We start from the raw sequence: 12,833 nt of genomic DNA on the forward strand, positions 1-12,833 counted from the left end.
TTTTGATCAGATAGAGTAGGCGGGAGAGAGAGGAAGACAGAGAGAGAGAAACATCGACGTGAAAGGGACACATCGAGTGGCTGCCACCCACCCGCGTGACCCAACCAGGGCCGGGGACAAACTGCAACCGAGGTACGTGCCCTTAGCGGGAACCGAACCCGGGTCTCTCTGAACCGCAGGCTGATGCTCTAACCGCTGAGCCAAACCGGCCAGGGCTGCCATAAAGTTTTAATAATTGAATAAGTAACTAAAAGCAAGTGGCCACACTTGGCCTGAGAAAGCCACACTCTTTTCTTATCTCTTTTCTTCTTGTATCTGGGTCTCTGCCTCCCGCACATTCCATTTATATCTGTCTCTCATCGCTCTTCCTGGCTCTGTTCTCTACCTCCTCCAAGGTGCTGCAGTGTGTGCTTGCATGCACACACACTCACACACAACAGGTTTCACATTGCCGAGGGTGGAGCTGGCCTTCAGATGCAGAACCGCACTGTCTTGGAAGGCACCTCTCTCTGGTGAGCTCCTCTGAAGCCCTTGACTGGGGCTCTTTCTCTGTCAGCAGGCTGTGTCTGGGCCCCTAGATGAGCAGGAAGGCTAAAATTCTATGAGACTTACCTGAAATTGGGGTAAGCATAAAACATGTCATTCAAACCTAACATGTCTGAGAGTGGAAGAGTTCTGTGAATAAATGCACTGGACTGTTCCAGCCAGCAGGAATGTATGGTCACCGCTGTGTAATGGGATGTGAGGCCGAGTCAGCCAGCTCTTCTCCCAGCCCCTCTCCCCATCGTAGTCTCTGGTTGTTAGAGGAAATTCTAGGTTAAATTTTTTCTCAGCCAATATTACACATTTCAAAAAATATTTTAAATTAAAGTGTAAATTACATAGATTAACTGTATATTAGTAAAATATATGTAGTGTGTTCAATATAGATTTACTTTTTTAAAAAAATATATCTTTATTGATTGTTTTTTTAGAGAGATAGAAACATCAATGTGAGAGAGAAACATTGATTGGCTGCCTTCTGCATGCCCCCTACTGGGGATCGAGCCTGAAACCCGGGCATGTGCCCTGACCAGAAATCAAGCTGGGACCTCTCAGTCCATGGGATGATGCTCAGTCCACTGAGCCACACCGGCCAGGCCAATATAGATTTACTTTAAGATCAAGGATTGTATTGGAAATATAGAAGTGTAAATAAAATATTAATAGCTCTAGCCTGGCCGGGTGGCTCAGTGGTTGAGCACTGACCCATGCACCAAGAGGTCGCGGTTCTATTCTCAGTCAGGACACATGCCCAGGTGTGGGCCTGATCCCCAGTGGGGCGCATGTAGGAGGTGGCCAACCAATGTTCTCTCTCATCGATGTCTCTATCTCTTTCTCTAATACCAATAAAAAAAAAGTTAATAGCTCTGCATTTAAAAAAATAAACATTTTTTTTCTTGCCCTGGTGGTGTGGCTCAGTTGGGTGAGTGTCATCTCCCTGCACTGACAGTTCACCAGGTCAATTCCTGGTCTGGGTACATGCCTAGGTTTCAAGCTGAATCCCCAGTGGGGGGCGTGTAGGAGGCAGCTGATTAATGGTTCTCCTTCATTGATCTTTCTCTCTCTTTCCCGCTCCCTTTTTCTTTTCTCTCCCTCTCCCTCTCTCTCTAACATCAATTTTCTAAAAAAAAATTTTTTTTTTATTTTTATCCTCACCCGAGGACATTTTTCCATTTTTTGTTCAGATAGAGTGGGAGAGAGAGGAAGAGAGAGAGAGAGAAACATCGATGTGAAAGGGACACATCAAGTGGTTGCCACCCACACGACCCAACCAGGGCCGGGGACAAACTGCAACCAAGGTAGTGCCCTTAGCGGGAACTGAACCCGGGTCTCTCTGGACCGCAGGCCGACGCTCTAACCGCTGAGCCAAACTGGCCAGGGCTAAAAAAAATTCTTTTCTCAAATAACTCTTCTCAACATTTTGTTTTCTGCCTTGAAGAATGCCCACTCTGCTAGCAGAAGCACTGCTGATGCTTGCAGAACCCTCAGTACTGGCACCCCTGCCAGGACAGATGAAGTGTTAACGTGCAGAGTGGCCTGGCGCTCACAAGAAGGGGCCAGGTCGTGGGCCCCTCCCTTCTCCCACTTACCTTCGTCTCCACTTGTAGAACTGTTCACTACTGACCCAAGAAGACTCAGTTTGGGGACAAGTTTGGGAACTCCTCTGAGGAAGAGAGATCAGCAGAGATCTGGGCCAGAAGTAATTGCCTGGTCCTACCCACATCTGAAGAGCTCAACTTCCTAAACCTGAAACTTGTATGGAAAGGAACGAACAGATCACTCACTGGTCATTAACTCTTCAATCTCTCTTCTTCCCTTTCTCACTTCCTTTACCCATTCCTTCCTCTCAAACTCACTGGACACAAAAATCTAAGAGCCTTTTGCTCTTAGAAGGGCTTTCCAGTAAGAATCTGACATAAAGAAAGAATAATATCTTTGGAACTCTGGAGTCTTGTTAATTTTTATAGTGCTATTTTGTGGCTTTAGGTGAGTCGAATTTTCACTAGACAACTGAAATGAAAATGACAGAGGTCAGTGAAGGAGACGTCGCCCAGCACTGGCTTTCTGTTTCTTCTAATGTGCAGAGTGGGATTATTGTAAGAAAAACGGAGGTTACTGAGGGCTGACCACATACCAAGCACTGTTCTAAGTGTTTTATATATCATTTAACCCTTATAGCAGCCCAGTAAAGACACAATTTTTTTATCCTCACTCAAGGATATTTTTCTATTTATCTTCAAATAGAGTGGGAGGGAGGTAGAGAGAGAGAGAAACATCAACATGAGAGGGACACATCAACTGGTTGCCTCCCGCACAACCCTGACCAGGGCCAGGGACAAACCACAACCAAGGTACGTGCCCTTGACCGGTATCGAACCTGCAACTCTTGATCCACAGGCCGACACTCTAACTGCTGAGCCAAACCAGCAAGGGCAAAGAGACACAATTTTTAATCATTTTAAGAAGAGGAAGCTGAAGCATAAAGAGGTTAAATAAGCTGTCCAAGAGCACATAGCTAGTAAGAGGTAGAGCTGAAATTCAAACCCAGGAGGCCTACACTGGTTCCAAGCCCATTGCTTCTAACCAGTAAGCTATATTGCCTTATTAGAGGATCTAGGTTTTAGCATAGTAGAAGACAAGGGAATGTATTTTGATTTAGTTAGTTTGAGCCATATCTGACTTTTCACCCACTGGGGCCTTTCTAGGTTTCAGGGCATCCTTTGTTCTCCACTTAGTTCAGTCTCAGCAACTTACTATTAGGTTGGAAGTCCCTGCTTTGCTGGGCATCTGTAGAAGAGTAAATGAAGTTGCTCACCCTGTGAGTGACAGGAAGGGAATCTGTTGAGATCTTTGGGGTTCCTTGTGGCAGAATGTCTTCAGTCCTTATTCCTCCGAGGCCCAGGCCTATGGAGGCAGGGAGCGAGGTAACCTGGAAAATTTCACCTGTGCTTAGGTAAACAGACATGACACCTATGTCCCAAACAGGCAGGTGTTTTCAGCCCCTTTCTGGGCCTGGCCCACTTCTCTCTGTTTCTACCTCCATAGGAGAGAAGCTGCTTGAAGGACAAGTGATCCAGCTCGAGGACGGGACCACCGCATACATCCACCAGCTGACAGTGCAGAAAGGTGAGAGTACCCCAAGACACCCCACTTCATGGAAGGAAGACTGGCAGTACCCACCGAGGAACCCCTCTCTGGCACCAAGCTTCAGAGAAAGGCAGGCATTGCTCTCATTACAGAACCTCTTTCCTTTGAGGATGGACAACCTGTACAGCTGGAAGATGGCAGCATGGCCTACATACACCGCACACCCAAAGGTGGGGTCATAGTTATCATGATTAGCAGGAATGAAGGGAGACAGAACTAGCGGAGGTTGGGGCATGAGGTGGCATACCCTGCGAATTGGGGCATAGGCATGGGAGCTGTGGTCCCCAAGCTCACCTGGATTAGCAGTCTCACCTACTTTCCCTTGTGTGTACCATAGGAGCACCTGTTCCTGTCCCTAGGAGGCTAGGCCTTGGGGGTCAGTAATGTGGGCCTTGATGGCAGCTTTGTTGGCTCTTACACAACCACAAAGTTTTAGGCTTTAAATAGGACGTAAGCATATCGTCCAAGACCAGGAACAAAATCTTACATTTAAGAATAAAGCTTCTAAGGTACTGAAGAATAACAATTTATTCCTTCTACAAGTAGTTTCTTAAGAGATGACTTATGTGTGCCTGGCATTGTGCTACATGTGGAATATCAAGAGAGAACAAAGTCTGACACGGTGCCAGCTCCCCTAGAGTCTAGTGGGGAGATAGAAGTGGTGCGAATCATCACTGATGAGCTGGCCATCACAGACAGGAACCCGGCTCGGGGAAGGCATCTCTGGAAGTGGCACTTGAGCTGAGAGCTGAAGAATGAAGTGGACTTAGCTGGGGAAAGAGGTCTCAGGGAGAGTTCAGTACTCTGGACAGAAGGAACACTATCATGGACCCAAAGATGGGGAGAAAGAATGTCATGTTCCAGAAACTGCTAGAAAGGAGTACTGGGGATGAGGGCAGGCAGGTGAAGTGAAGCCAAACAGAGGCAGGGCCCAGAGCACTTGGGCGTGAGTGTCAGAAGGGTTTTGGTTTTTATCCTGAGACTAGAGGGAAGCAGTTGGACTATTTAGGTCCTCAGGTCACACGATCACATTTGTATTCTGCAAAGATCCCTCCAGATACTGTCTTGCCTGGAGGGAAGTAGAGGGGGAAGGGACAACCAGTTGGGAGGTTCTTGTGGTCATCTAGGCCAAGATGATGGTGGTTCCCTCAGGTTCTCAATAGCATGTGAGTTCCCAGTGAGTGCTCCATAGGAGACCTAGTTATTAGGAGAGGCCACCCCAGAAGGAGGTGGCCTCTCATTACCCGATGCTGAGACCCTCCTTGGTCTGTGTGCCTCTCATTACCTTATAGCCAGGGTCCCGGCCCCATCTCTTGCCCTTGTGCAGCATCTGGGCTAATTACATGTTCCCGCAGAGGGCTATGACCCCAGCGCCCTGGAAGCCGTCCAGCTAGAGGATGGCTCCACTGCCTACATTCACCACCCCGTGGCTGTGCCAGCAGACAGCACCATCCTCGCCGTGCAGACCGAGGTGGGCTTGGAGGACCTTGCCACAGAGGATGATGAGGGCTTCAGCCCAGACACCGTGGTGGCCCTGGAGCAGTATGCCAGCAAGGTGAGCTCGCAGAGCCTAACACTGCCCGTGAGCTCTCTTGGCCCTACCAAAACTGCCACCTCTTTAGAAGACAAGACTATGTTATGCTTGGGCATGGCCTAGGCTACTCCCTTTGCCCCTGCACCCCAGCCCCCAGCTCATCTCCCACACATCATCCAGGGCGTGCATCCCAGCCTGGCCAGCCGACAGCTGTTTGCACTCATCCTTGTTTATGCTGCCTCTGCAGAGGGAAGGCAGCTGTGAGCAGCAGAAACATGTATGTTGGGAATTGGGGGATTTAGGCTTAGCTTCACTTTGGCTGTTGTAATAATCCTCTGTGCTGTCCGGAAAGCCCTTGCCAGTGGCTTTTATTAGTTTTCCAGTCACTAAGGTCAGATGTTCTTCACTCATTTCTTCTCTGTGACTCATTTAGTCCTTTGGGGAAGTGACCTCAGTAGGCAGTGATGAGGGCAGATGCAGCAGAACAGCTGGGATTCTTGGAGCATAGGCTGCACAGTAGCTCAGCCGCAAAGGCAAAGGGTTCCAGCTTTTCAGACGTCAGTCAGTCCAAGCTGTCTGCTGGAGCTGTGGTCCTGCCCCCAGGGGAAGCGGGTACAGGGATCTGTGAGCTTTCCAAACTGGGTGTTCCCTCCGGGGATGAACTACACAGCCTCAGGGTAGATGTGGAGGGGCTTATGGAGTGCTAGTTTTATCTAAAAGTGGGGGAGAGGATTTTATAATGAAACGAGTGTGGCTGTATTATAGAGGAGAAGGGGGAATTCTTATGTCTTTTCAAAATGAAGCACAAAACTTCACAGCAGGCCACTTTGGGCTATGCCCACTCCCACCCCTGTTCCCTGAGGTGTATTTTAGAAGCCAGATTGGAGACTTGATGTTGTCAGAAAGACAACTGGGCTTTAAACCATGAGCTCTGAGGTCCGTGCTGGTCTGCCTCTACCCAGCCTACCTCGGTAGTCACTCCCCTTCCACGCCTCACCTCGTTCCTCTCTAATTCGATGATACGGGACCAGATGATCCCAGAGGTCACTTTCAGCCTGGAAGTTCCTTGATTCCCTCGATCACCCTGAGACCTAGTGAGACATGAGAATGAAATTCGAACACTTAAGTGGGTTAGCTCACTGAGCAGGCCTGGCCACCTGTGACCCTCCTCCCACCAACCACCAGCTTCTTAAGTATCCATGAAACTTGGTCAGCTACTTGACCTCCTGACCTGGAGCTGGCTAGACAAACCTTGCCATGAATTTGGCCTCACCCCTTGATTCCCTACTTGCCATGAATTTGGCTTCCAGAGTTCTATTTCAAGGGCTCCTGGGAAGGCCAAAGTGTCCCAGAAACAGAGGCTAGGGACAGTCGCATCAGGACCCTCCCCAGGAAAGCAGAACAGTTAGCTGGGTGCTGTGGTCAGAACTGATGCTGCAGTGGGGACCTTCATTCAGGTATCTGCCCTGGGTGCTTGGCAGTTTGCTGGTTGTGGCCCCCTCACTCTGGTGAACCTAGGTGAACTCATCCCCACAGCTTGCCCCCCTTGTTAATGCCCCTCTGGGCACAGGTGTCCCACAGAGTGGACGGAGGTGAGAGGAGTCCAGAGTGTGGCCTCCTAGATGTGTGTGGTCAGAAGAGGTAACTGGCTCCCAGCCTAGCTCAAGTGTGGCCATGCAGACCACCCCTCCCCACCGTACCTAGGATGCCCTTTTTTCCACAGCTGTCACAGCCCGCGGCATTAGTCCTCGCTCTATCCATTAAAGATGGGTGGTGACCACATGCCAGGCTATTTCTTCTGCAGTGTGTCTTCCCAGTGTCTGTTCCCTCTGTTTGCATCTGTCACCGTGGTTGCCCTTCTTCTCCGGCAGTTTAACTCTGTTTATTTGGTCTTAAGCTGCCACAGGTAGGCCCTGTGCCCTACCTCTTTCCTCCCTTCATTTAGGAGAATACATATAGGAACCCCAAGATTTTTCCTCAGGTTCTGCACGACAGCCAGGCTCCCCATAACGGCAAAGGGCAGCAGGTTGGGGACAGAGCATTCCGCTGTGGCTACAAGGGCTGCGGGCGTCTCTACACCACCGCTCATCACTTAAAGGTAAGGTTGACACAGATAGCTTTCAGCCTTTCCATCTTTCCCCCAGCCTGTAATTCTACCTACACACTTCAACAGGTCCCTGCCCTCAAGTTGCTCATTGCCTACTAGAGGAAGAGATGAGTATACAGAAATGTCACACAGGGGACTTTGACACACATGAAGAATGCAGGAAGAAAGAGAATCAGGGAAGGCTCCCTGGAGGAGGTAGCCTTTCTGCTGAAAAGGAGGCAAAATAAAGGAAATGACTGATACTAATACTCTGGGCCCTAAAAAGAATTGAAGAGCCCATTTATATAATTGTCCCCTTGAATTATGGAATTGCTTGTCCTCACAGGTGCATGAAAGAGCTCATACAGGTGACCGTCCGTACAGGTGTGACTTCCCCAGCTGCGGAAAGGCCTTCGCCACAGGTAATCTACCTGGATAGAGACAAGGTGGACTGCTTCTAGTTGAAGGCAGAGGGTTCTAGATTAGCTTTGGGAATTTGACACCAGGCTGCCTTCTTGCAAAAGCTACTGTCAGAGCTCTCTGACTTGCAGGGTGCTGTCTCTAGAGGCAGTCCTGTGACAGAAGCAAGTGGCAGCCTGTTCCAGGCCAGCAGAAGGAGCCTGAGGGCTCAGTTAGCAGAGAGCCCCTGCCTTTGGTGTCAGCCCTGACACTGGCCAGCTATGGGGTGTCAGGTCAGCCGTTGCATCTCTGGGCTTCACTTTGCCTCTGAATCGAGAACCTTCAGCCATGGGGTCCCTCTAGGTTCCCTCTCACTCATGTTCTGAAGTAGCACCAGCTGCTCCTGGAGAGGGAAGGAGGGCAGAATGGGCTATTCCAGGCTTCTCATCTGCCCAGGCAGGGGTGGTATAGAGGCAGACACAGGCTTCCTGTGCCAAAGGAGGTCTGGAGCCTCACAGAGCACACCTTAAGATGGAGAGCCTGTGAATTTGGAAAATGAGATAGTGGAGGGTGAAGCCCCACTGAGTGGTCTTCTCACCACTCCCTCCCACATGGTGGGCAGGATACGGGCTGAAGAGTCATGTGCGCACCCACACTGGTGAGAAGCCATACAAGTGCCCAGAGGAGCTGTGCAGCAAGGCCTTCAAGACCTCAGGAGACCTGCAGAAACACGTCCGGACCCACACTGGTAGGCTGGGCCCTGCCTCCCTGCCCCATTCAGTCTGGGTTCTGAAGCCTGGTGCTATCCTTGCCACTTGCTCCTGCATGACCTCCCTTCCTGAACCACACTCCATCCTCACACCCCACCTCCACAGGTGAACGCCCATTCCGGTGCCCCTTCGAGGGCTGTGGCCGCTCCTTCACCACGTCTAATATCCGCAAGGTACATGTGCGCACCCACACGGGCGAGCGGCCCTACACCTGCCCCGAGCCCCACTGTGGCCGCGGCTTCACCAGCGCCACCAACTACAAGAATCACGTGCGCATCCACACAGGTGGGCCAGCTGGCATGCGAGGACCACCCCCTATGAGGCCCCAGCCCCCTCTACTGTAGGCTTCTGACCTGAGATACATTCTTGACTCCCAGCCCTGAGCCCTTCTCTGCTGCCAGTCCAGGCTGGTCTGTGGGCAGGGCGAGAGGGTTCTGCAGTTCCAGCCATGTCCCTGGAACCACTGTTTCACTTGCAATGTGCAATCTGACAGGTATTGCCCGCCCTCAGCCCTTGCCACCTCTCTCCACTCACTCTGAATTCTCCCTCTCTAGCTGAACGCCCAGTAAAAGGCCAGGGTCAGGCCCGATGGGAAAGAAGCAGAGGGAAAAGTCACCTTCAGCTCCTCACCTCCTCCACTGTCCGTGTGACTCCTGTGTATCCTCCCCTGCCCCAGTGTTATGTCCCTCGTCCAACCTTCTGTCCCCTCACTGCATTCCACCTGACACGACAGTCATTTCTCTTCATCCTGCCTCTTCTGTTCATGACCCTCAGCCTTACAAGTCCCCAGTACTCCCCTCCAGCCTCTTCATTAGCCCCAGCTTTGCCCATCCCCCAATTTCTTTCCACCTGTCTCTGGGCTCAGTGGTCCCACACTCATGTCCCCTCTGGGTTCCACTGGCCATCTTTCCCAAGTCTGTCCATTTAAAGTTCCAGGTCTTAGTTTCTTTCCCTCCCTCTGGCTCGCCATTCACCAACGCTGCCCCTCACCTCTGTCCCCTTAGTTGCCCCCTTGCCAGCCCCAGTTCCCACCCACCCCCTCACAGCCCAGTGTCCCCAGGGGAGAAGCCATACGTTTGCACGGTGCCAGGCTGCGGGAAGCGCTTCACCGAGTACTCAAGCCTGTATAAGCACCACGTGGTGCACACACACTGCAAGCCCTACACCTGCAGCACCTGCGGCAAGACCTACCGGCAGACCTCCACCCTGGCCATGCACAAGCGCAGCGCCCATGGCGAGCTGGAGGCCACAGAGGAGAGCGAGCAAGCCCTTTATGAGCAACAGCAGCTCGAGGGTGAGGGGCATGGGCAGGAGGTGAGAGTGGGGACAAGCCAGGCCTCCCCATGGCCATCCGGTGGCAGGTATCAGCCTGGGCTCTCCTCTCCCAGCCGCCTCTGCAACTGAGGAGAGCCCACCACCCAAACGACCTCGCATTGCTTACCTTTCGGAGGTGAAAGAAGAGGGTGATGACATCCCAGCCCAAGTGGCCATGGTGACCGAGGAGGACGGAGCCCCTCAGGTGGCTTTGATCACTCAGGATGGTGCCCAGCAGGTACAGGTCCTGGGGTAGGGATGGGTTGGGCCACTCTGGCTGGTACTCTCTCCCTCTTTAGGGAGCCCGGAAGCTCTGACTGCCCCACCTCCACCTAGTTTCTTTTAAACCTATAGATGTAAGTGAGCTGAGGCTGAGGGTACCAATCTAATAACACAGCCCCTCCTCCTCATGCTTCCAGGTTTATTGAAGGCTGCAGCACAGTTAATAGTTTCCCTCTTTACTTAGAGGCTGACAGGTCCTGATCATTTGAATGAGACACTTGGATGTCCTGAAGAGAGGCATGTTGATAATAGAGGCCAGAGCACAGTATAATCTGACCCTTGTGAACACCCTCACGGTCAAGTGCACTATGCTTTTTGGAGTTGGCATGAGGATGAAATTAGGAGGAGACCCTGAATTGCATGGAACAGAGCACTATGGTAAAGTGGTGGTGAATTGAAGTGACCAGCAGGATTCCTCCAGTGTAGCCTCTCTGTACAACTGAGGACCTGTTTTATTGCTTGGCCCTGTGACATGAAGCCAAACTTCTAGTTGACCAATAATTTAACCTTGTCTGGGAGAGCAGGATATATCCTCCTAGGGGCTTTCAGACAACCCACCGCTGCACTCCCAGTTCATCTTCCTTCTTCCTGTCCACAGGTCAGCCTGTCCCCAGAAGACCTGCAGGCCCTGGGAAGTGCTATCAGTATGGTGACCCAGCACAGCAGCACCACCCTCACCATCCCCAGTCACGACGATGACCTTGCCACCTCTGGCACACATACAGTCACCATGGTCAGCGCCGATGGCACCCAGACGCAGCCCGTATGACCAGGCGGTTTGCTTGGGGTTTCTTGCTCTCTTGTCTGTCTTTTCCACTGGGCGAACATTCACTTGCAGGCTAAACTAGTCAAGCCTTCTTATGAGGACCAGGATTCCCCCACAGAAAAGGGCACTCCCGCCAGTTCCTCCGGGCCATCAGCCACTCTCCTGTTGAAAAGCATTCCACTGGGGGTCAAGAGATAGTTTTGATATCTCTTTGCCCCTTAATGTTTTGCTACCACAGGCAAGTCACTTTTTATGGACTGCCATTCATTTTCAAATGAGGGAATTAAGTTATCTCTGGGACCTTTTACAGCTCTGTCATATGATTTAAAATTCCTAAATCAAGTTGGCTATACGTTAGAGAAAAACACATCACTTAGCTCTGAGCCCAAGCTAATTAATCTGATTCATCATGGTTTTATCCATTCTCTTCTGGGTTGTTTCCAGCCATCTTGCTTGGAGGGATTTTGTTTGGATTGCGGGGAGGGAGAGTAATGTAGGTGAGTTGGGAAACTTCATTCATCTGTATTTCAGGTCACAATCATTACCTCTGGGGCTGTGGTGACTGATGACTCAAGTGTAGCATCCCTTCATCACCAACAGGTGGCGCTGTTGGCAACAGCCAATGGAACGCACATTGCTGTGCAGGTGGGTAGAGAAAGGAACCAGGAGGGGAGAGGAATGAGGTGGAGATTTTCTTGAAGAGACGGACTTTCAGCTCAGAAAGAGCTCACTTCAGAGGACAAACCCTTTCTCCCTAAATCCATATACCTGTCTCAGGCTCTTTCTTGTTTGAGGCAGAGTGGAGAAGCCCCTTCAGCCTTCAGAATAACTTCAGTGGCAGTCTACCTGGTGGTCTAAGCCCCTCGTTTCTTCATATTTATATTTCTTTGTCAGGAAAATACGGATGCTCAAGTAGATGATTACTGAGGTCCTCTCCAACCAGTCATTCCCTTGTATGAGCAAGCCCATCCCTCCGACCCTGGACCATTCTGTGGCCCCTGGCCTTACCTAGCCTAATAGGACTTTATCATTGAACTTTCTGTTTATTGGGGCCCCACTAAGTGTTCAGTGTGGCACTGGGTGGGTGGAGGGGATTCAAAAATGTAGGCGACATACCACTACCCCTAGAACCTACAAGAAGGGTCTCACTGTCTCCTCCTTTCTCCACCCTCTTTCCACAGCTGGAGGAACAGCAGACCTTAGAAGAGGCCATCAGCGTGGCCACTGCTGCCATGCAGCAAGGGGCCGTGACCTTAGAGACCACAGAGTCAGAGAGCGGCTGCTGAGTCCTAGAGGACTGGGACCTATACATGTTGGAGGAGGTGCTGTGCCACACAGCCATCCTTGTGTCCAGAGGCCCAGGCTGTGGCTGACACGTGGCGGTGGCCTCTTAGATAGATCTCCAGGGCAAGAAGGCAGCAGAAAAATGGCCTAACTGAAGGGGATGGGGGCCCTGTCCAAGAGGAGGGCTGGACAGCTGAGATGGGGGAGTGTGTCATCCTCAGGAGCTAAGGAGGACAAGCTTGATCACCAGTCTCACTAGGGCATTCTCCCCTCACAATTTTCTGGGCACCCACTCTCCTCCCTCCAGAGAACACCCTTCCTGCCCTCAGTGGCAGTTGGGGCTGCTGTGGGGATTGGTTTTCCACTCCGACTGGTCACTGTCCACCAGGAGGAGGACAGACAGATCTTCAACCCCGTAGGGGCAGAACAGTCCCAGCCTGCCCCTCCCAGCAATAACCACCTCCCCAGAGGCCAGCCGAGATGCCTGGCCACTTGGCAGCAGGGTACTTCCTGCCACCTCAGTCAGAATTGCTCAGGGGCCTGTGGCTGGAGAAAAGGTGCCCAGCCCTCCTACCCCACCCCCAGCTGCCCCTCAACCTCTTTGTGGTAGAGAGGCAAGGAACAACCTTGTACATACTGGGGATTGGGTTTAATTTTTTTAAATTGCATTTTGATAATTTGTTTTCTGCTGTGAGCAGTGGTGGCAAA

At 51.3% G+C, this 12,833-nt stretch overlaps 1 protein-coding gene across 4 annotated transcripts in view; it reads left to right on the plus strand.

The window, feature by feature from the left end:
- The window catches only part of ZNF76 (zinc finger protein 76), a 38,156-nt gene extending 25,323 nt beyond the window's left edge, over positions 1-12,833 (plus strand). For 2 of the 4 annotated variants that reach the window (XM_036248998.1, XM_036248997.1), the window contains exons 3-14: positions 3,589-3,669; positions 3,783-3,860; positions 5,046-5,245; positions 7,206-7,322; positions 7,657-7,732; positions 8,332-8,457; positions 8,585-8,764; positions 9,540-9,773; positions 9,868-10,031; positions 10,674-10,838; positions 11,373-11,486; positions 12,023-12,833. In XM_036248998.1, the coding sequence (XP_036104891.1) occupies positions 3,589-3,669; positions 3,783-3,860; positions 5,046-5,245; positions 7,206-7,322; positions 7,657-7,732; positions 8,332-8,457; positions 8,585-8,764; positions 9,540-9,773; positions 9,868-10,031; positions 10,674-10,838; positions 11,373-11,486; positions 12,023-12,127 (1,640 nt within the window). In that variant the 3' untranslated portion in view covers positions 12,128-12,833. Of the gene's footprint in view, positions 1-3,583; positions 3,670-3,782; positions 3,861-5,045; positions 5,246-7,205; positions 7,323-7,656; positions 7,733-8,331; positions 8,458-8,584; positions 8,765-9,539; positions 9,774-9,867; positions 10,032-10,673; positions 10,839-11,372; positions 11,487-12,022 lie in introns of those variants that run through there. The other 2 variants (XM_036249000.1, XM_036248999.1) reach the window with 2 other exon arrangements.

This window comes from Molossus molossus, unplaced genomic scaffold (assembly GCF_014108415.1).
Source record: "Molossus molossus isolate mMolMol1 unplaced genomic scaffold, mMolMol1.p scaffold_m16_p_8, whole genome shotgun sequence".
Taxonomy (NCBI): Eukaryota; Metazoa; Chordata; class Mammalia; order Chiroptera; family Molossidae; genus Molossus; species Molossus molossus.